A 25,134-nucleotide genomic window follows, 5' to 3' on the forward strand; every position below is an offset into this window, starting at 1 on the left:
ATGCTTAACTATATGTAACACCCTCACCCAGAAGTAATCAAAAAGGTGATGGTACAATAATGGAAATTTGTGATAAAAAACAAAATGGCTGCTTTTTACCTTTGGGAAACACAGCCAAGAACCAATCACATACCCAATTGTGAGCCCCATGTACTGTGGTATACCGTGAACTTAGCACGCTATACTATAGCACAACATATTAGTATGTTTTACATAACTTATACTTTTTACATTACCCACACTATTTACATATACAACCAGAAAATTTACATTTACATATTAAAATATGTATTTTGCATTTATAAAATGTACATCTATTCACACAGTTGAACAGTAAATTTCCTTTAATTTACACACTCCACTTTATCTCTCTCTACTGTATAACAATTCACTTTACAGAACTCCATTCTACGCCATTTAGAGTACACTACTCCACTTTATGACACTCCAGTATATGCCACTATATCGTATGTGAATCTCTTTAACGTTAGTCCACTCTACTGCAACTTTATGACACTCCAGTATATGCCACTATATTGTATGTGAATCTCTTGAACGTTAGTCAACTCTACTGCATTAAACTCCACTGTATGTCACTCACATCTACACCACTATACTCTCTACTATTATGCTGTTCACGTGTATTCTATTACACTTTAGTTTATGACATTTTCAGGACCTCTTACACCATACTACTCGCAACTATATGCTATTAACTATATGCAACTCTAGTTTGTGCTATTCCACTTTATGCTATTCAACTATATCCCTCTTCATAGTACACTTCTGAAGTGTATGTTATTCGAATGCAGGCTACTCTGCTCTGCGACACTCCGTTGTACTGAAATGCAGTGTACACCACTGTAATGCACTGCAATCCACTGTATGCTATTACACTTTACAGGACTACATTCTGCACCACTCGACTAAATGACCCTTCACTGTACATTACTAGACTCTACGCTTCTATAATTAAGGAAATTCAACCGTACAACACTCTACTGTATGGTACTCTAGTATATGCCACTCCAAAGTACGTTTGAATATTTAACACCACTAAACTGAACGTTTATTACACTGAAGACTATTCAGGTCTACACTACTCCACTATATGGTGCTACACTTTATCCTACTCCAATGTACGCCACTGCATTGTACCCTATTGCACTGTACTCCAGTGTATTATGTAATTCTGCTCTGCACCACTGCACTGTATGACACACTAATATACGCCACTCCACTTTACATAATTTTAGTTTACAGCACTACACAGTACCACACTCCACTTTAGGAAGCTCACTGTACACCACTAAAGTGTACACCACTCCCCTGTATGGCACTCCACTGTATTCCACTCTAGTGTATGCTATATCACATTACACCACTCCACTGTACCAGACTTCACAGTATGCGCCTCAACTGTTCAGGATACGATATTCCAATATATGCCCTTACACTGTACAACTCTGCAGTCCCTAGCACCCCATTGTACACAAGTACAGTGAACCGGAATACACTTTGCAATATTTACAGAACAACACTCCACTCTATGTTATCTCACTGAATAACACTGCAGGGTACACCACTACACTCTATACCACTCCAATATATGCCACTGTACTGTAACCTAATTCACTCTACGCCACTCCATTGTATGCTATTCCAGTGTACCCCACTCCAGTATATCACAATATACTGTATCACAGTAGACTCTACAGCACTATCCTCCAGTGTACTGTACAACGCTCCACTTAATAACACTCCACTCCAGAGAACTAAAGTGGACGAATATTATACATTTGTTGCTAACATTAGCAAAATCATTGAAAAGAAAAAAAACAAAGGTTAAAGATAAGTTACAGCTAGAAAAACTAAATGTAGGGTGGCGAGTGAGCCAAAAAGACTGTCTGGAGGAGTGTGAGTTGTATGAATTTTAAGGTGGACCGTAAATATAAATGTGAGTTATGATATTACTTTGCATGTGGTGCATAAATGATAAATTGAAAGTATAACTATAACTTTAGAATTTTTAATGTTTGTGCAGTTTAAGTTGAGTTTGTATAAAAAAAATTTGAACTATAACTTATCTTTAAACTTTGTTTTTTTATTATATATCTATATATACAAACACATTTTTATACCACAATGAGCAAATTTTATCTTAACTATTTTAACATCGAGCATTTCATTATTGAAAAATTGACGAAAGATAAATTCATGTTAGAAAAGTACACTCATAAATTAACATAAAATATTGCAAACCTTGAAAGCCTGTGTTTATACAATACAACTTTACATCCCATATTATTGTACCCATTATTATATTGCTTACACATATATTCCCTTGCTATGTATTTACATATATATTTATTTATTGCTCTAGTCCTACTGTAGTAGAGGAAAAAAATAATAAATAATAATAATAAACTTAAAGAAATAAAAAAATAATAAAAATAAAAACATAAAAACATAAAATAAAAAAATAAAAAAATTCTCGTAAGCTTTACTCCATTTTCCCCATCACCCTATGTCTCTGTCAATCTATCCTCCATCCCGACTCTGACTCATCCCAAACCCATTCTACTACTTTGTTCTCCAAAATAACCCTGCCTAAGCTCTTCCCTCCTGTACCGTATCTAGCTCACCCCAAACCTCAGTTTACTACTATGAACCCCCAAACAATTCTACTAAGTTCTGCCACATTTATCTCACCTTTGACTCATCCAAAACCCTTTCTACTTTGATCTCCCTAACCCCTTTCCACAGACTCTTTCCTCCTCTATCTCTCCTTTACTCATCCCAAGCCTCATCCTATTACTATAAACTCTCAAGTAACACTTCTGGATTCTTCCCTCCTCTATCCCTCCATCACTTCAGTCAATCCAACTAACAAACTCACATATCCTTTGCTCAAATTAACTCAGACTAATACTAATACTGTACTCATATTTCCCTAAACTAATCCATCACTAATTCCTCTGGGGTTCCAGAGTAGCATGCAACTCGCCAAAAGCACTTCCGTGCCTCGTCAGAGGTAGTAAGCGCTATATAAATATAATTACAATTACAACATATGTATATGTGTTTGTGTGTTTATACAAGCATATACTTATATATGCACACATATATTTATATCTGTATTATTATTAACTATTAGTGGAATATATTTAATTTACATTATATTAAATTTATGTATTCAAACATTTAACATTTACTACTTTAAACTCTATTTAAAACACTCAATATTTTTCTATATTTTTGAACGAAATTAGCATCAACAATATTTTTTCCAATATTTTTGTACTTACTATTGTAAGTATAGGAGCATGATATTGTGTAAACCATATTTTTGTCAGTGATATTGTTTACCATGATATTGTATCAGTGATTTGTTTTCTCAAGGAGGAGTAAATTATACATGAGATGTTCAGATAATAAAAAGTGCTGAGTTCTTTTAGCACCTTCTTTAAGAGTCGGAGTGTCAGTAATGATCTGAGTGAAGGGAGAGGATGGCATTCCAGACTGTGGGTGCATTGCCAGAAAAGGCTTCGTTCAGTGTTTTTTCCATCATAAAGGTTAGTATTTCAAGCCTCAGGTTATCTCAGCTCCTCAGGGAATGCTGTCCACAGGAAATGCAAAGTTTATGTGCTAGGACACTGAGTATGCCCAAGTGAATTGCTCTGTATGTCAGACAAACTAATTCATAGCAGCTGCTAGCTTCTACTGGGAGTTATTTTAGAGAGATTAGCCAGAGGGTGGAGAGGTGATATGGTCAAAATTCCTTGCCACACAGACAGGTCTGGCAGCTGCAGTTAGTGCTGCCTTGTGGGACGCTAGGTGGATTTTCAGTGGTTCGAACAGAAGTGAACTGCATAGTCCGTTAGTAATGTGGGCCTAAAGGTTGAGGAATTTGCCCAGAATAAAGGCACATGATTTTCCACTTTGAACAACAACAGAGTTGTTGTCTAAAATAGACATGTTGTGGAGGCATTGCTGTACTGGGAAGTTACATTTTGGAGAATCAAAGGGCCGGAACTACGTTTTAAATGTTGTGGAGTCATCCATACTTGAAATTTTGTGAGCATCGAGATTACTGTTGAAATGCCATTTGAAGAGGAGAGATTCATGTAGAGTTGGAAATCATCCGTATAGAGATAATATTATTAATGTGGAGTTTACAGAATGTGGCGATAATAGGACCAAATTTCATTAATGTGTTTCTAATTCTCAAACTATCATTTCAGCTATACTTAGAAAACCTAATTATTCCACGCTTTAGCCCCAAATTTCTATTAAGCAAGACAACCTGAAGCAAAATATCACTCAACATCAATATTTCCCAAGAACATTTATTGCAGAATTTTTGGGCCACAAAATGATTTTAGACAGTGAGAGTCACACATGCATAGATACAAGTGAATGATAATTTAAAAAAACAAATCATAGCAGATTGTTATAATAGAACAGGTTCTGACCCATACAAATCCTTCAGAGCTTTTTGCTTTTGGACCTCAAAGTTTTTAGATTTCTGCTTTTGGACCTCCATAGTTTTAGATCTCTGCTGTGAGGGAGCCTCCTTAGTGGATTATCGCTCAAAGTAAGTGTCTGTTAAACTGGTTCTGATTTGTAACCACCAGTTCCCATCTCACAAAAAGATCTATTGTTATGCATCTGGGGTAAGGTGCTCTGTGCTGGCTATGTGAGAACATGAGTACGCATGCATATACACCTATGTGTAGGCTGAGCAAGGAATACTGTCTTCTGATTCATCCTGGTATCTGAGCACAGTGCAGATGGAACCCACAATTAATTGGCTGTAGCCTACCCAGACCTTATAATTCAATTAGGAATTAAAAAAGAAAAGCACCTTTTTTTTTGCTGAAGTGCATATCTTTCTGATTTAAACAATTTTTACACTTTAGGTAAAATGTGCCTAAAATCCTGGTTTTAATTCACACAACATAGATAGGCTACTGACCTGACATTTTTTGTTATGTTCTGTATATAGAGCACAACTTACCAGTGAAGGTATCCTGGCCAACGCTAGGTGAAGTGCCAGGTCTTCAGTTTCTTGCAAAATTTAGGAACTGAGGAGAAGGCTCTAATGTGCAGGGGCATGTTGTTCCATGTTTTAGGTGTGAGGTAGGAGATGACACAACTGCTGAATCTGGTTCTGCACGTGTGGAGGGTGGGTGTGCGAGTAGGAGTATGGCTAAGCAGAGGTGTCTGGTAAGTTTGTGGAAGCTTATGCAGTTGTTCAGGCATGCAGGGCCACTGCTGTGTAAGGCTTTGTATGTGTGGATGAGGCATCTGAAGATTGTTTTGTGGATTAGGAGCCAATGGAGCTCTTTGAGGTGCAGAGTGGTGTGAGTGTAGAGTAGGAGGTGAGGGTAAGCCTGGGCACTGTGTTTTGTATGGTCTGGTGTCTCCTGGTCAGGGAAGTGTTTATTCCAGCATAGAGTGTGTTGCCGTAGTCCAGCTTGCTGGTCGCTAGGGCTTGGGTTGCAGTATTGCACCTGTTGGTGGACAGCCATTTGAAGATCTTCTTGTGCATCCTGAATGTGTGGAAGCAGGAGATGGAGTCTCAGCGGACCACTTGGCCAGGTATTGTGAGTTGGTTGTCACTTACTATTCCAAGGGTCTTTATGTGGGTTGCTGTGAGGGGTGTGTGTCTGAGTTCGACAAGTCACCAGGTGGAGTACCGGAGCAAGGTGTCTTTGCCAAAGATCGCTACTTCTGGTTTGTCTGTGTTGAGCTTGAAGCAATTGGTTTTCATTCCTCTGAGGACTCTGGTCATGCAGGCATTTAAACTTGTCAGGGTGTTTGATGTCTTGTTGGGGATGGAGAGTATGAGCTAGATGTTGTTAGCATAGGATATGATGTTGATTCCGTGGGTGCGGATGATGCTATCAAGTGGGGTCATATAGGCATTGAACAGAGTGGTTGTTGTGTTTTTTTGAATGGTGATGGTGGTTCAGATGGTCAGGGTGGTCTGCTGGGTGTTGGTGGAGATGGGCAGGTGGACTGAAAGGGTGGAAGGGTTCAGTTGGAGCTTGAGGTTTTCATAGGTGTTGGTGATTGTGTGCTGAAGAATAGGGACAGTTGGCTGCAGAGATCCTGAGACTAGGTTATACTGATGAAGCTTGCTGCTGGAGAGGTGAAATGCAAAAGATTTCCTTGGCACTGTTGTGCTGCTTTTGATGCAGTCAGTGCTCATGGAGTGTTCGGTGGCTCTGATTTGCTGATGTTAGTGCCTCACGGTCAAGTTGTAGGGGCTCTTGTCAGTGTCATTCTGACTTTGTCTCCATCTGCATTCAGTTTGCTTGCGGTGGCATTTAGTGAGCCTGAGCTGTTTGGTGTTTAGGATGGCTTGAGGTGTGGTTATCATAGCTTTATTACCTTTGGAAGGAACCAGGGTATCTGAGCAGGCTGTGATCCAGGTATTCAGTATGAAGTTCCTAACCCTTTCTGGATCCCCACTACATATTCAGCATCAGTTTTGGCCTATATAAATACATTTCGGTATTTAAAATTGACTGAATTTCATTGAGCCAGCCTTAATGATATTCAGGTTTTGCTCTTCTGCAGCAAGTGAATTGGTCTAGAGGCCAGCATACAGTTTAAGGTTTCCCCATGAACAATGGTTCTATTTGGTAGGATTAACCTTCTCTTGGGAGAGGGAATGGTGGGGGAGAAATCTCCAAAAATTGGTTAGCTGCACCTCTCTGACAAGCCTGGGCATGTTGTTTCACAGAACGAAAAGGAAAGCACACAGAACTGTGGAAAATATCACCTCAGAGGTTCACTTGATATGTTGTGGAGGGAAGAAACATGTTTTGATGGGGAGAAGTTAAGCTCAGAGGAGAGGCTTTTCTCAACCTTGTGACTAATTTTCTAGTACTTCTCTAGAACAGATCCTGAGGTTTGGATTTTCTACACTCCTTGTCATAGTGCACACAGTATGTATAGTAGTAACTATGAAGATAATCAAGACAGTGGGAAAGGTATTGTTTCACAAACAGAAAAGTATAAAATACTGCCACATCTAACACTAACTCAGAACTTCTCTGGAATGTCTCTCCTGCCACGCCTCCACCCTCTTTGTCGTTCTAGCTAAGCTAATCGTGACAGCAAAATTAGGCAGTGTATGTTTTTTAGATGGCCCTGCTGTCACCAAGTTGACTTAGTGAAACCACAGAAGAATTGTTCTGTAAGAAGTCAGCTGTTGGTTGTGTCTCTACTCAGCAATTATGGTGTCTCTAGACAGTGTGATAACCATGTATCCCGCTGGATATGCTTTCCTTTAGCTTCAGAAACAAGAAGGTATTTACAGCATTCATCTGTGTGGTGACCATCACCTGGATATCCTCTGGAAGTGAAGATTCTTCTCTCTTCCCAAGTAATGTTCCAATGCAGCTTATATACTCTACTTGTTTATGAAACTATCAATACAATCAATATATGAGCCCTAACGCTCTTTCACCTACCTTTGTTCCATTGAAACCTCATTTACTCGATAGAAAAAATAACTGGAGCATCCAGATATCAGATAATACTGAAACAAACATTAAACAGTATATTCTAGCAAACTGAATAATCACACGGCAATTAAACAGTAACTAAGTACTACTTTGCATTTATAATAGAAAGAACATGCATTTGAATAAATGAGTATGACTTCATGATTATATGAACTGCAATGGGATAGTATCTAGATAGAGAAAATTAAAACGCTTGTAACACTTGGTTGAAATTACAGTTTTGGAAATTCGAAGAATGCTTTGCAAGAGAGTTGCACTATTTATGAGCTGCTCCCTTCTGCAGAGGTTTAAAGGTGGAGGTGTGGAATGGAAGATGGTGTGATTTATTGTTATCTGTATTAATTCAAGAGATCCACATTCTCCCTCTTCACCTCACTAATACTGACATTGCAAAGGATCAACAGTGAAAACACATTAAAGAATATTGGCTAATATAGATTATTTGTTCTACTATAATGTAAAATGCATCCTTATTTTCAATGGATAGATACTTCCCAGTGTAGATCAGCCTATATTAAACTTGTTTGAATCAGAGAATAAAATAGTGCTCAAATGCTGCTGTGGGTTTATAAATTACGGTTCTATGTTTCAGCTGATGAACACTGAAAAGGAAAGCCCGTTTGGTCTTTCATCACATGATAATCATAGATCTTAAAATGGTGTCTTAAAAACATCTAGAAAGTAGAACAATGTGTGCTGCACTTACCCAGTGACTCTACATCTTTTAACGGATCAACTCCCGGTGACAGAATAAAAACAATGGGAGATGCTGGACTGCTCTCACTGAAGGATTTAGCAAACTCAGTTTTGCGTCTTTCTACATATTTTTTCCCAAGCTTCTCTTCCACAAAGTTTCTGTGTGAGAGAAAGTTACAGGTACATTTGAAATGTGTCCCAATAGTAATTTGTAATTTGAAATAATATGCTTTTAAAGGTGTCAGGATTATAGTATAAGGAGTATGATAACCTGACTGCATATGTCATTCGATCAGGTCTCAAAGCGCGCATCATGATCAATTTTTGCAAAGAACTTTTAGTTTTCCATTCTTGGGGTAGTTTTTCTTTTTCAGGACATTCCGATTCAACTACTTTTTTCCAGCGTTTAGGTGATCCTTCAATATCTCGGTCCAAGCCACGAAATTCATCCATAAAACTCATTGTCTAGAAGGGGTGACAATAAGAGTTTATTGCATTTGTGAAACATAATGTAGTTTAAATGATTTTCCACAACTGAAACACTGTTTAAATATTTTTTTCTTTAACAAATCCTCCTAGAATGTGCATATTTTGGAATTATGTGAAAGTAAAACTACAGCTTTGAGAAAAATAGAATGAAGAATTTTTATTCTGAATAATATTGAAGAAAATCTTCAAACATCAGATACGGTTTTCATTTAATTTTTTTATTATTTAAAATTGTTGGGGTTTATATAGGTATAGTGATAAGATCATGGTTAGCCATAGGCCTGTTTGAAGAATTATGGCCAGTTCTATGTTAATATGGAGGTGCAGTTTTAGGAGAATGCTTTGGATTACACACACACCTAGAGTAATGGTAGGGTTTAGTTTTTGACAGTCATTATTTTCATTCTGGTGTTCTCCATAACAGTTTCTTCATTGTTGCCTACCCAGTGTTAGGTGCCTGCACATTCTACATTATCACACAGATATGCATCATTTACCTTAATGGCACTCCATGCAGAATTTGAGAGAAACTCTAGAGGACAGTTGTAGCTGTGGTCAATATTGAATCTGAGCAGGAAGTCTAGTTCACGAGCATCAATCTCTTTGTTCATAATCAGAAGCTGTAAAGCAGAAAATAGTTACTGCATTAACCCCAAGTGATATGCAATAGTCTCAGGAAAAAAACACAAGTATATAGTATATACATTATTGAGCAGAAACATTTTAGAAAATGAAGATGGTGTGATTTATTGTTATCTGTCATAAACACAATCAGGTTTCTTGCAATTAATGCCCCCTGGATCCAACTTTAGCTAAAGCATGATCACCCCATTAAAAATAATTTACTTATCTCTTCACTACAAATAATCAATTTCAAGAACTATAAGTGATAAGCAGCCCTAGTCTGAGATATTAACCATAATGAAATCTATCTTGCAGTGGAAGAATTTGTAACAAAGATATCACATATAAAATCATATCAGTTATTCCTTCATGCTCCAGAAAGATTGCATGATTCGTCAGAAAATACATATCAGAGTGATGAACTCTTCATCAACTGAACATAGATGACTTTTCATGTTTTAGTAACCAAGAACAATGTGCTTAATAGATTTACTTTTTGGACAGTAGAAATGCCATTTACAGTGATTACTATGTTGTGACTTCAGTAGTGATAACTGAATTTAGAAATGAATCAAGGAAGTACAAGAAGCCTGTCTAAAATATGAGTAAGTTCATTTAATCAGAGATGTCCAGAAGATCTCTCGCTATAAATTGAATGCAAAATCCTCTTGGCAAACACAAAAGTGCAGTTCATTAGTGGTTGACTGCTTCTTTCAAACCAGTCCTGACTCTGTCTCTAGGATCTGACTGAATAATTTACTGAAAGTGGTGCACCTAACCTCCCAACAATTTGATTCACATCTTCTCCACAAAGATAGCAATTTGTACCCAAGGCAACACAATTTAGCTTTAGGAGCTCAACCAAAACGTTATTGCACCAAAGATGGAACTCTCATTATTCCTTCTACATAACTTATAAATGTGTCTCAGAATAGTTTAAACTTCTGATAAAGTTACCAGATTGTACAATGAACTTTGAATTCAGCTAATTTCGAGCATACAGGTCCATAACATAATAAGCTGTATTTGACCTTGAACACTGTACCTGGCATCTGGTGTAGTGAGTTCCACCCCACAGGTGGTGCCCCCAGATTTTGGACCAGGGACAAGCCTTTTGCGGAATGCTTGAATTCAGTATCATCCGTCTATTTTTTTTCAGGCAATATAAATGAATGAATGAATGATATATTTTATTGAGTGCACTGTCACTCCGAAGGAGCACCGTAGAGCTGTAGAACACAGGTGAAGGCAAAAAAAACAGCAGGAGGATCACTAACTTACAAAATAAAAGAATAACATGCTATGCCCGGAATTCCAAAGATCCAAGTTTTCAATTGCTTTAGGGAGATCTCTTCAGAATTAAAAGATCGCAGAGCCATAGGGAGATTATTCCATGCCTTTGTGCCAGGGCAGCAAAACGCTTTCCTCCCTTTGATTTCAGTCGAAAGGTCAGAATCTTGACAGGATTCCTTGATGAGGACCTGAGCAGGCGGGAGGTAGTGTAATAAGTGACTCTCACAATTAGGTACTTAGGTCCCAAGTTTCTGTAAGCTCTGAACATTAAAAGGAGGATTTTGAACAAGATTCTTTTATGGATTGGCAGCCAGTGCAAGGCTCTGAACCTGCATACAGACCATTGCAATAGTCTGATCTAGAAGATACTAGTGCCACCGCCACTAGCTAATCACTGCTAGTGGATATGATTGTAACACATAACCACTTTCTCTCAAGAATAACTGATAAACTAATTCACTGAGCTATGTGCTCAATTTTGACATCTTGTGGGACCTACAGGTCACAACTTTGAATCCAAGAAGATGAAACTCAGGCCCATATTGTACTTTTTTAGCGCCGCATTTGCATCGTTTTTTGACACAAAAACGGCACACACTTACGAAATACAATTGTATTTTGTAAGTTTGCACTGCTTTTGCGTCAAAAAATTATGCAAATGCAGCCCTAAAAAAGTATAAATATGGGCCTTAGTCTTTTATCCTGATGTGGCCAAAACGTTAAGTTTTGCTAAACTGGGTACTAGTAACCGCTATTATTTACAATGCGTAAAATGGCAACACATCTGTATTAAGAATTAAATGAAATCAGGTTATTGTCATTGTAACAAAATTATTCATTTTCATGTCCTAATCTTTTTTCAGGCTTTCCGACATGACAAATATTTCTGCGAAAATTGTAATACATATTTTTTATGTTGGGAGCTACATTTCTTGTGGATATGAAGCTTTTTTGAGTGATTTTATGGACTTGTACATTTACACATCTCTAAGCAGCATTCCTCAAATCAATTAATATGTAGACACTGGGCTGATAACCAAATTAATGCTGTCATAAGGAAAGAAGACACATAAGGATGTTTTCTACATTATATTTATTTGAAAGTGTAGAAATTCTTTAATGCTTTGGTGTACAACTCAGGATTTCGTCTTAACAAATATTTGCACTTTTAAATACCCTCATTCTCAAGCTTTTGTTTGTTCCAGTTTCATAACTCGCATAAATGTGCCATGTCAGCTGTACAATTGGGTGAAAGATTACTAAATATTTGAAATCTAGGATCCAGAACTCAATAAAAAAATCAATTTTGCATGGGCAATTAAAAGCTCTTTTCAGGCGTGCTGTGACAAAGGATGTAACACTCTCCTGACCTAGGTAGTACTAGGAGGGAAGAAAGTAATGGGGAATGCCATAAACCGGTGCTTTGTAGGTTTTATACTCCATTTCATTCCTTAGTCTGGCCCACCTGTTGCGCACACATTCCAATAAAACAACATGGGAGAACTTGGTGGTCACTGACATTGCCTTAAGGGTACATCAACACGATACCATAGCGGTCATTGCTGGCATTCTGTCCCAATAGGTATTGTAAAGGTCAATATCAGCCGATGTGTCAAACTGGGCATGGTGCAGAGCTTGACTGTACTCCAGGCTTTGCACCAAAAGGTCACTGCACAAGGTCAAAGGCTGCTTACAGCAGGTTCTGTGGGAAAGGACCTTGGTGAAGGCAGTGCACATCTGGGGTAAGTGAGATGGGGTTGCAGGCCAGGGCCTTTGCCGAGAGCGCACTGCTGAAGGCATGTACAAGTGGATTAGATACGATGGGGATTGATCAAGCCCAGAGACTTCTCAGGCCCTTCTGCCATATCCATTTCTTGCTTCCATAAATTGCATAATTTGATGTTGTGCTTTTCTCTTGTGCTGTGCCGGTAGGCTCTGTACCTTCCTTCCTGAGGATAGCCTTGGCCCATTAGACCTTAAAATGAGTTCATAAAAGTTTTATTACGTACCCTACATTCAAGGTATGGTTCCAGCTTAATTCCTTGCCCTTGTTTTGATCATAATCTGCTTTCCCTGTTATTCCCTTTGAATAGTGTAAGCTTGAGTTCATCTTGCCTCGATGAGTTTCTTGCTTAATAATTGTTGTGATATCTCTGCTTTATATTTTTATATTATGCTGGTATTTAGAATTTAGAACTGCCAACATTGTACTAGTTTGTTACTCCCCATGTTGCCTGGCTGCGATCTGAGTAAAGCATCACAAATATGGAAGCACAGAGTATGTTAAAGTACTTGCTTTCTTGTTATTTTAAAGAGCCACGTAAGTCAGATGGAACAAAACCACGTTTCAGAGAAGTATTATCCCTGTCTTATATTAGAAGTTTTTAGAATGGTTTGATTTCTATACATTATTGTAAGCACAGGTCCCCAGAGTAGTTGCTTAGCCACATTCAACACACTTTCAGGATGTGCCTGAAAGTTAGGGCATTTGTGTTTATGTGCTCACCTTTGCTTAATGTAAGTAAAACAAAAGTAAAAAAGTTATTAAGTTTTCTTTAAATCCATATACAAAAATAAAACATTTCTTAAAAGAGTAAATACTATATGATATATTCAAGAAGTCATAATAATTATTGTTCTCCTTGGCGCTGTCTTACCCAAACTTTGGCCCATATTTATAGTTTTTAGTGCAAAACTGTGCTAACAAAGTTTTGCATCAAAAACTTTACCACTGGCTTGCGTCATTCTCAGTCGCATGTCACACGTCATATTTATTGAATAGTGCAAGCCGGCAGTAAGTCCTGGATAGCGTCCTGAAAAACTATGCTAGCTGGGTGGGGGTGGCAGTAGGGAAGGGGTTCTGCGTCAAAAAATTATGCTGGCCTGGTTAGAGGCAAAAAAAATGCCTCTAAACAGACTAGCGCCATTTCCTGGTGCACAACAACCAAAAACATGACACCTGTCTTAGGAAAGGCAAGTGGCATGCCCACCCAGCTCAATGTCCAGCACAGGGGACGTGTCCCCTGGGCATGGCCAATGCACCCTGTGCCATGCAGGGGGCCCCTAGTTAGGGCCCCCGATGACAGAAAAAGTAGAAAATACTTAGATGGACTTACCTGGGATGGGGTCCCCCAGCCTTCGGAGTCCCACTGGTGGGGGTGTTCCTGGGGGTTGGGGAGGGCACCTGTGGACCCGTTGCATGGTGTTTAACCATGGAAATGGGTCCACAGGTCTCCTAACGCCTGGTCTGACCCAGGCGTTAAATACTGGTGCTAACCAGGCTCAGCACCATTATTTAGCCCCTCCTCCAACCCGTGTGTCATGTTAGCACGGGGGATAAATATGGAGCTATGGGGATAGCACCATTTTTTGGATGGGAACACCTACCTTACATCTCATTGACTCAAGGTAGGTTCACGCATCCAAAAAATGATGCAAACTGCTATATTTTGACTTTAGACATGTCTAACGTCAAAATATAAATATGGAGTTAAGTTTGCGCTGAATTTGCATTAAAAAAATGACGCAAATTCAGCGCAAAAGGAGTATAAATATGGGTCTTTGTGCCTTCACCCCTCTTGTCTTTCGTTTTTGTTTGCATTAGGACTCTATATACTTTACCACTGCTAATCAGTGACAAAGTGTGTGTGTCCTTTCCTTAAAACATGGTACAATTAGCTTACACCTGATTGGTATATTTAATTTACTTAGAAGTCCCTAGTACATGGTACTACGTATACCCAGGACCTATAAATGAAATGCTACTAGTTGGCATGCAGCACACATTGTGCCATCCACTTAAGTAGCACTTTAAAACATGTCTCAGAACTCCCATTACAGCCTGTAGTGCAGTTTTTAAACTTTCAATTGAACCTGGCAAAACAAACCTTTGGCCAGGCCTAAACTTCCCTTTTTAATACATTTAATTCCCTCCTAAGGTAGGCCTTGAAAAGCCTGTAGGACAGGGGGCACTTTATTGAAAAAGTAGGACATGTTTTTAAGTTTTACATGTTCTGATGGTCAAAAATTCCTATATTCGTTTTTCACTACTACAAGGCCTATCTCTCCAATTGGATAGCACTGGGTTATTGTATTCCAAACAATAAGTGTCAATCTTCTATTAAGTCACAATTCTGAAAATGCCATTTTGTTAAGTTGCCCTTTTCCTGGCCTAACCATTAAGTGCCTGCTTTCAGGGTCCTGGGTCACATGACTGTGAATAACTTAGTTGCTGGCCTTTGTGTATTCCTCCCAGACAGTACGATAAATTGGATCCAGGTGTTGGCAGGATGGGGTGTCCTGCCTGAATGGTCAGTGAGAAGCTGTTCCAGCCTCATTCACATACCAAAGTGCTGCCTCCAGCACACATACGAAGGAACCTGACACTAATCTTCTGTCACCCCAGACATCTTGGAGCCTTGGCAGGGGAAGGTAACAACTTTCCAGAACCAGAAATGGGGTTATTCTAAAAGATTCCTTCATATGAAAAGATTGCACCAAATATAAATATTGGACCCTCTGAACACCTCATTATTACGCTCCTGGATGGGTGGAAGAATTCATAAAGATTATCTTGTACCCCAGAGGACTGCCCTGCTGCTTGAGTCCTGCCTTGGTCCCGACAGGACTGCCCTGCTGCCTGAAGGCTTGCTTGAAGCAGAACTGGACAATCTCCTTGATCGCACACCACCAGAAGTGATTCCAAGGGCAAGTTGGTTGGCCTCCTGTGTGAGCTTAAGGGACAGAACAAGCTCCAGAGATCTTGAACCCTGCACCTGACCTCTGCTGGAGTGAGTTCTAAACCTCCAGGTGGTGCCTCCAAATCTTATACCCTTGGAAGTGGTGTTAGAGGTTCTACTCTTGTCTAACTCAAAGCATTGGGACTTAAAAAAGCTTTCACCAAAAGTTGCAGAACAGACAGAATACCATTGCCCATTGCTGCAGGCCCGACGGGCCCACATAGCTGCAGATTTTGCACACTGGCTCTCACATTGGTGTGTTTCAGGCTTCTGGAGACAACAGAACCCAACTGCTCGGGTTTAATCACACTCTTCTGTTCGTCACAATCTATATGTTTGCCTGGCCATATAGTCTGTTCCACCTGCATTGCCCACCTCACTGTCTATAAAGACTACCTTGGTAGACTAATCTCGGACCACAATGCCCAAATAGTGGACATCCTCTGAGCAAGGTCCTCTGCCCCAGTTTTGATGTGGTGCTTTGAGTGCGAGACACAGAAGGATTTGGTGTTCCAAACCACATCAGACATTACTTTGAAGGGACCATGTACAGCTTTGTTGGAAATGATCGAGTAGAAATCCTGTAAGATAGTGGCAAGGAGCATCTGCAGTCCTGCAATAGTGGGGGTGCAGAGAGAACTTTAGTGAAATATTACAGATGTAGAAAAGGCACTTTCATGGATGGTAAGGACCTAGTGACAAATGTGACTGCGATACCTGAGCTAATGACTGCCAGTGACAAACATGCTGATTTGATGATGCAGCTACAGTGCTTGAACAAAGCTGCATATGCCATGAGGACTCATATGGAAGACAACAGGGCAGACAAGTTACATGGCTCATACAGTAGGAAACCAAAGCTTCACCTTCAACCGGATACAACAAAATATATACCCAAGTGGCCATACTGGTTGCCTTTCACACTTACTATTTTACTTTATCCTGCAACTCCCAGAGGTTGCTCTCCTCACACTCCTGTGGATACCTGGAGACTGCCAGGGAGAACTGGACAGCCCGTTCACTGAACAGGAAACTAAACCATTCATGTCCTGGCCACTGACGAAACCCAGGTTTAACATGGCTCCCCTCAAATATTACAAAACATTTGCTGTCCACTTGGTTGCCCACTTGGCCACGTTGTATGTACAGGTCCATTAGGCAGGTGTTTGCTACCATCCCGTCAGGAGGCCCACATGGTCTCGATCTCTAAGCCCGACTATTATCCCACCCGGTTGTGTTCTTTTATGCCGTTAGTGATACTGGGCACTATTATAAAAGAGTAGGTAAAATCTTAGCAGATAAATATTTATAAATACTCCCAGGCCTTATCCACTCCCTGCTAAACAGATCTGATCAAGGATGAAGCACCTCCCTTAATATCCGTAGTCTACTTCACATTATTGACTGGGCTTCCCCTCCAGCTCCCACACTCTCCCTTCCTCAGGTTGGACTTGGAGAAGACATTTGATACACCAGTCTGGGACTACCTATTCTGGGTCTTCACTGGCTTAGGAATGAGAGAGCAATTACTTGCCCTTACTTGGCTCCTGTATAGAGCTACCATCTTGTGTGTCCAAATAGGCAGACTGACATCGGGTTCATTCCCTGTGCACAGAGGCATGAGGCAGGGCTGGCACCTATTTCCGTTGGTTTTCATAGTTGCAATGGAGCCTCCTGTTTTACAGCTCAGAAATGGGGCAGCGGTATGGTGTATTCATCTGGATAGCACAATGCATGCTGTCTTGCTATACGCAATTACATGTTGCTTTACCTCAGAGATGCTCGCAAAGGATGTCCCGCCATTAGTTTGGCCCTGTAGGAATTCAGAGATGCAGCTGGTCTGCAAGTTAATTGGATTGGGGAAAGTCATGGATCTATCTCTTCAGAAGTGGCATTTCCCAGCGACCAGTTAATCTGAGTGGAGGTCCTATCCCCTGAAAAGGAACCCTCATTTCGGTACTTGGGCATCAGGACCTATTGCACTGACACTGACCTTTACGAGGGCAATTTGGTTCATGCCCAGAAGTGCGAGCCCAGATCCAATTTTGGAAAGGTCTCCCACTAGCAATGACAGGAAAGATAGCCTTACCTAAGATGCTAATGCTCCCTCAGATGCTTTATTACTTTGCAAATGTCCTGATTACTCCCCTGCAAAAGTTCTTCCATGAGACTACAGCATGCTTGGTAACATATTCTGGGGATCCGGTTGCTGCTGCATTGCGCATAATAAACTTCAGTTGCCGTTAGGCTAGGGAGGTTTGGATGTCCCCTATTCGAACAATACTATTTGATGGCTGACTTCCAATGGCTGGCTCGCCGGCAATTCCTTGGAGGATAGGGGTTCGAGCAAGGGCTTGTTGAACCCCAGAGAAGTACTTCAGCTCCTCCTGCCCCAAACTAAACTGTATCTTCCAACCCCAAAATCAGTAGCTGTGATATGTCAATGTGTCACCCTTGTCCTTCAACTAACACAACCAGTCCATCCATATGCTCTTGAGATACGGAGGGCTATTTCTACCCTGGGATACCTATTTTTAGATGGCCAGGGTCTTACATGTAATCAGCATATCATAGAACATGCGAGAAAAGAAGTGAAGAGGACACATCCAGGACAATAAACAGGTAGGACTTTATTAACTTACATCCATAGAGGGAGGGGGCTCTGCCAGCAGACCTCCACTCCATTCTAGAATGGAATCCCACCAACACTCCGCATACTAAGACTACAACACTTCTCCCTCCCCATTAACACTACAATTACAAAATGTACAAAACTTCATAAAAGATAAATCAATGATCTACCTAGAAAAAATTAAAAAATGTATACATGTATGTAGTACATGATCAGTACATAATGACATCATCATATCTCTTAGAATAGTGTAGTTCTTTGTGATCCTTGAGTTCCTCCCTACCCAAATCACCCAACCTCTAAACACCCTTTTCATCCAAACTCATTTTCTCCCCTCTTCCATTTACCATGCAACATGGGACCCTCACCTCCTTACAATTCTACACATTACCGTCACTGAGCCCAAGAGTAAACTTGTTCACTCTTCTGACCATAAGTTTTCTCAAATGCTGTGGTTTGTTTGTAAACATAGGAATGAACTGTGAGTAATATTCAGCCAGACTCAACAATGATCTCAGTTGATCATTATTCACAGGCGAAGGAGCCTTCTCTACCGCAGTGACCAACTTAATCTTTGGAGAGATTCATTTGTCATCAATCCAATACCCCAAATATTCCATAACATCCACTCCTATCTTACACTTCTCTCTCCTGATCGTCAACCCACTCTTGCAAAATTTTCAAAACCTCCCTTAACGTTTGATCATGCTAATCCATGTCTTTCCCAAACATAAGAATGCCATCTTGGAAATAGGTATCATGAGAAATTCCTTTAAACAGATGATACATTGCATGCTGAAACACAGCAGACGCGGAAGCTTATCTGAATGGCATCTGCTTGAATCTATAAGCACCCTCCGGGGTGAATAAGGAAGTCAAAACTCTAGAATCTTGATGTATTACTATTTAATGATACATCACAGTGCCTGGGGTCGCGCTGGTCAGGAAGTGAGCGCTCGGCTCTGCAGCATGTCCTGGTTGACTGGGGTTGCGCCGCACAAGTAGCAAGTGCTCAACCGTTGCGTCACCGCCAAAAATAAATAGGCATATATGAAGCCAAATACTTGCCACTTTGGGTACCACCACATCCAAAGCAATGTTCCCCCGAAAGTGGACTCCAACCAAAATCTCCCCTAGTGATCCTTCAGGGTTACACACTATACTCCTGTCACGCGATGCAGGCGATGCCAGGAAAGTAAACAGGAACAACTTTAACTTACACCTACACCCGGAGGGAGGTCACCTGCAAATGACAGAAGATCTCCACTCCATCCTAGAATTGAATCCCCCAACACTCCACATACTAAGAATACAACGAGAATACAACCTCACCCCACTCACACAGCTCTGTTAGGCCTGATAGGCAGACACTGGGAGGGGGCTTCACGACTCAAAGTGGGTTTTTGCACTGTAAATCCCCCAAATAGTGTTCAGAAACACCCATTTTAAGAATATCCAGTTTTCCATTCTCTACAGAGCACATCTTACATCAGCCAAACTGAACCAGATTTACCCAAATGCACAGTTTTTTTGCTCCTGCTCTCACTTAGACCCTGCTGATTTACTTCACACTTTATGGGCTTGCCACTCTCTAAGGCCATACTGACTAATGGTACTGATGACCATAGCTGACATTACCCACTTTGATGGTTTGAACTCCTGGGAGTCCGTTGCCCTTGGAGTTTATCATAGCTCTAAACAGAGCAGTGTGGCAGCCCAATTTACAGACCTTGTGTTCTTAGTAGCCAAGAGGGCAATCTCCTTGCAATGGTGTATGCAACTGCTTCCCTGGCTACGTCCTGCCAATGCATGCTAGCCCGCTGGGTGGAACCAAGAGTGTGGCGATTTTCAGGAAAGAGTCAAGGGCCCTCTGCTAACATCTCATATCAAGGGATTTAAATGATATGCTGATCTAGCTCCAGGCCTTCATAAGAAAAGATGCCCTCCCACCCTAGACTGGAACGTCATGAGCCCCTCTGAGATGCCTGTGGCCTTGCACAAGGAAACCTTCCTCTTATACGAGGTGCCCTGATCTGCCATACCAGCCTTTGGTAGTATGGCTGCCCCAATAATCTCTTTCACAATATGGATCCTGTCAACAGACCTAACCTTCTCACCGCTTCCCTTGGCTCACCTAGATGACACAATTATCCCAAACAGTTACTTGCCTATGCACCCACATGCCCGTATGATTGTTATTATTATGTTTCCTTCACTGCTGGTTCTGGCACTCTCTTATAGTAGTGCACCATCCTTAACTGGTGTCCATGGTGGTAGAATGCGATATTTTATCTTGTACACTTATTCAACATCATATCAATCTGCCTTAATTGCCAATTCAATCATGCTTGTTTTGTATACATTGTAATGATAAAATGCTCAATAATAATGTTTAAAAACGAAGGAAGCAAGATTATCTTGGTAGCTTTGAGCCTTTAAGTATTCCCGAAAGTCTTACATTACAAAGAAATTGGCAGACAACTGCCGCAGAGAAGAGACTAGAATTATTAGCCTCCCATCTTGTATCAGACAATTCAATGTGCAAGCAACCTAGAAACTTAGATTCCCTAACAAGCCTGTATTCCTTGGGTGCTTTAATAAGTGCTACGAATGGTCACTTCCAATTTGGTCAAGTGTAAGAAGGCATCAATGTATTTCCTTAGTGGCATAACACGGAGAAAATCTAAAATTTGTAAGGTAAATTTTTCTAACAATGGTAGCAATAGATTAAAGGCACCCTTGATACATATATCAATTTCAGTAAGTATGGCGGAGGCGTGTCATACTACTTAAGAATTCTCAAAGTGTATGGAAGTGATGATTCCATCTAAGGGAAGGTAAGGGAAGGCTGAGATTCTTGCAGAGTGTCAGTGCTGTCTGGAGTGTGGCTCGCATGAGAGGAGGATACTCTATACTATATTGCCTATACAATGAATTACATTTCCAGCTGGTTATGAACTTTCACGCAGTTGGGAGACCTGCCGGCCACCTTGGACAGCTAGATACGACTTCCCTCTCAGCCCACAACATCTTTGCTAGGCAATTGTGTTACAACAGTGCTGAAACAAGGACCTTGCTATGTAGATCTATATTTCCCTTTTAGGGTACAGTTGCTTCATTTGGAATTGTTTGAAGGACATTGTGAAGACAGAGAAGTATTCTGAAAGTTGGACTGTGCATTGGAAACAAATTCCGAATTATTTGAACATTTAGTGTGAACGTTTCTAAAGCTTGTAGGATTGTTACATTACACTTAGAGTTTGTCTATCACGTAATAGGAAGGATTCTTAAGCCAGGACTATGTTCTTGATGTGATGTATATATGTCTATGCATGGGCTATTAAGAGTTTCAGTAATGCTTATATTAGTTGCTAAGATATAAATTACAGAATATTAATGTTTGATAATTACCTTGCAGTGACACAAGAGTAAAGCAGAAACTATAACTCAACTTCCACAGAGAGTGCTTAGTGACTAAACTTGAGGTAGTAAACCTAACCATGTAAAGAAGTGTTGGAAAAAAAGTACACCTAAGATACTCATATTTGTATGTTGAGTTTCAGGAATAACAAAGTTCTAGATTTGGTTACAGGGATATATTGCTAAAGTATATCCGTTACTGTTTGATGCAGCGCTTTCATGGCAAGTTGCTAAAGATTCCTCTTTGCCTTTAGACACCTGCTACATGCTGCAGATATCAGCTCAGTGCAGTCCAGTATCTCTGTTTACTTTCTTACCGTGGACCCTCAATATTCTTGTGCACATGGTCACTGGTAGAGACAGTGAGAGATGGAAGTGTTGGATCTGGAGTACAAGGTTAGTGCTTTGTGACAATCTGCTGCAGGCTCAGGCCCCTTTATTACCCCAGACCTTTGCTGGTCTGTTAGTTTTCAATCCAATTCCAGTCAAGGCATGGATGAGAGCCAATGAGCAATAAACTACAAAGAGGAGGCAGATCTACCATTCCTACTACAATTTAAACTTTGAGTGGGATTTATGATACAGTGGGTGCATCAAGGAACCATTTTAACCACTGCCTAATGAGGAGAGATTCAGGAAACTTTGGGTCTGACTTAGATCTCGGCAGTTACTCCATTGTAACGGTGCTGAATATCCCATCCGCCAAAACCTAAATACCATAGAAAACAATGGTATTTAGATTTCGGCAGACAGGATATCTGTCACCATTGCAACGGAGTAACCCCAATGCCGAGATCTAAATAAGGCCCATAGGTCGTTTAAAGGAAAGAACTCAGTTATAACATTTAAAAGGAGATTGTCCAGTATTCCTTCAATATATTTAAAATGCCTTCAACTGAGGTATCAGGTCACCAATGTACATCATCATGTCATCATCATAAGCTGACAGTTTAGCATTTTCATCCTTTCCCAGGACACCAGCTCTAGCACAGAACATATAAATATATTGAAACCAAATAAACTGCTACTCTGCATTGGTCGGTGAGCCAGCATACTATCTCTCAAGCCTCCCAAACACCTTTTCTAGATGTGCTAACTCAGTGTTTGCTAATCTATTATTATGGGCCATAATGGAAATTGTGGATTCTTTCATGGAGTTCTTAAGTGCATCCCTATTTACAACAGGAGATGTACCGTCATCTGATGGACCTTAAAATACATTAGCTATCTCCTTCTTAATTTTAGCCTGTAATCTTGGGAAAACTACATTAGTATTCATTCTCCATATATTGCTTGGTGATTTAACATCCACAAGGATAAGGGAAAAGTGTATTAAGGAATGGTCAGAAATTCCCAACAACTAGAATGAGGGAGCAGCTGCCTACTCTATAAGGGATAAATCACCAGTAAATAATGATAAAAATGTATTGGAAAAAAGAAAGTAAACTCCTTTTGAGTAGGAAAGGCATAGGTCAACAATGTTGCCAAGCTCTAGTAGGCAGGGTCAGACTGGGAGAGAAAATAAGACTGGCAACAAAATAAATGTGTCCCCCATTAGTTAAGACACAGGGGAAGTCTCACGAGCCCCGTTGCATCACTCTTGCACAACGCAATGTGGTGCATGAGCAACCCAAGCCCAAATTTAGATTTATGAAGCCATGCAAGGCCACCTTGTGTGGCCCTGAGTGGCTTCATAAATCTGGAGTTAAGCGATGGAGCACAAATTGCTGATTGTGTTACTCTGCCCAAGGGAGGCATTCCATGGGTCTTGCATGGGTGTTTGCACACAAAACCCATGGATTTCGATGCATTCCCAGATTTACCAGAAGTGGTAGACCTGGGAATGTGTCAAAAACCTACGCCTCCTCCAGTAGACCAGAAAACAAGCCCATAAGCAGCCACCAAATCAGCCCCCACACTGGCCTTTCAGACCTGCCTCTAGGGCACTACCTTACTGTCCAGTGGGCCAGTCCGTCCCTGCTAGGAGGCTTTGGAAGCCACCCCGACATTTATATTGCCTATTAACTACATTAAAAGGCAATAGTTTCCAAATTCTATTTGTTGTGAATTCTGATTGTTTTTTTCAGTTTTTCCAGTATTTTTTAAACTGGTAAAAATCAGTGGATATCAGTGTTTGCATAAAAAAAACTGGTATAGTGTTTTTCCAGTGCTTATAAAGAATTAGTTCATTCCCTTCCTTCCCTTACTCCTTTCTATTGTTAATTCTTCTTGCCTTCTTTCCCACTCCTCACCCCTTCATATTACCCTTTCCCTGAATGAGTTCTTTCATATTGCTTTTCATTATCTCTCTTATCTCTGTACCTGTCTTGTTTTGTAGCACTCAAACGATTCTTCTCACCAGGCCAGTCCCACTCCATGAGAACAATATGCATGGCTGGAGATGTTCACACCCCAATAAGCTATAATTGTGGCAGATAAAAGGTAGTGATGGACATTAAATGCACCATCATACTGGACTCTTCTTTAGTTACAGGGCAATCGTTAAATGAATTGGCAGTGCTATATAGAACATGAGATGGTTATTGATTGCCAGCCCTATATTGACCTTAAGATGCTAAGAAAGAAATGTACTAATAAATCTGCTATTATGATCTGCTCTGGACCATTCCCTGTTTTTTCTGGTCACAGATGCGAATCCTAATGTATTAATATGCATACTGTTGAGTACATGGTGCCCTCGACAAATAGCAGAGGTACTAGAGTAACACCATGACCTACAGACAATATTTGGTCATTTGGTCGTGTAGATCACACTGTGAGTGAAGTCAACTTATGTGACTCAAGAGTTGAACTACTAAATATATAAGAAGACCAAAAGCAAGGTCTGTGTACTTTTGTGAAGTTTTTCTTTCTTTTCTCATGTCTTCACATTGCTGGGCCATGGCTAACAGATATTGCATTTATTTGGACATCACTGGGGCACTGATAATTTTTTATTTCTGCCAAGGTTGTGGCCATGTTTTTATTTGAAAGCTGTATTGGGGCCACTGCCTTCTGCCAGGCATATGTTACAGATGTACCTGCTACTTAATTTCTCAATTCTTGCAGTATTTGTTCTGCATGCTCTGTTCTGGTGGACTTTCCATCATGTACGGAAACAACAAGTTGTCAACATAAGTTGTCAGCAAACGAGCACAGCAGCATGCAGAGAACTTCCAGCTGCACACAGATAAAGTGAGCCATGCTCCAAACACAACTTAGATAGGGAGTTGAAGTAGGACCTCTGGGCCATGGAGCTTGGTGATAGTCACAAGAATATTTTAGTAGCTCAAAATGGGCCACACATGTGGCACCACTGCAGCATCTGTTACAGAAACATGCTTAGATATAGGGACTGCACTAACAACAAAAGGCACAGCATAGCACTATAAATGCAGGAAAAATCAGAGTTTTCTGATTTCCACTGAAATGCAAATATTTACTTTGGTGGGATTGTATTGGTTGAAACCAGTTCTACTTGAAAACCAGAAATCTCAGATATCTGAATGTCTATCAAAAACCGAATCTTTTACCAAAATAAAGCTCCAACCTCTGATCAAAACATGAATGGACTCTCAGCAAGACCTCCCCAGATTGGGGCTTTCCACTGCAGGGCAGTAGATATTAAGAAATTACAGTCTTTTCCCTCCTAGTTGTACATCCAATGTCACCCACTAATTATCAACTTCCATTGTAGTGC

General features: G+C 40.3%; 1 protein-coding gene across 1 annotated transcript in view; it reads right to left on the reverse strand.

Moving 5' to 3' along the window:
• Positions 1-25,134, reverse strand: part of LOC138283610 (dynein axonemal heavy chain 11-like) — a 2,790,563-nt gene that overhangs the window by 274,313 nt on the left and 2,491,116 nt on the right. Inside the window, exons 75-77 of the mRNA XM_069221547.1 lie at positions 9,224-9,346; positions 8,509-8,702; positions 8,248-8,396 (exon numbers count right to left, since the gene is read on the reverse strand). Coding sequence (XP_069077648.1) covers positions 8,248-8,396; positions 8,509-8,702; positions 9,224-9,346 — 466 coding nt within the window. The remainder of the gene's footprint in view (positions 1-8,247; positions 8,397-8,508; positions 8,703-9,223; positions 9,347-25,134) is intronic.

The sequence above is a fragment of the Pleurodeles waltl genome, chromosome 3_1, assembly GCF_031143425.1.
Source record: "Pleurodeles waltl isolate 20211129_DDA chromosome 3_1, aPleWal1.hap1.20221129, whole genome shotgun sequence".
NCBI lineage: Eukaryota > Metazoa > Chordata > Amphibia > Caudata > Salamandridae > Pleurodeles > Pleurodeles waltl.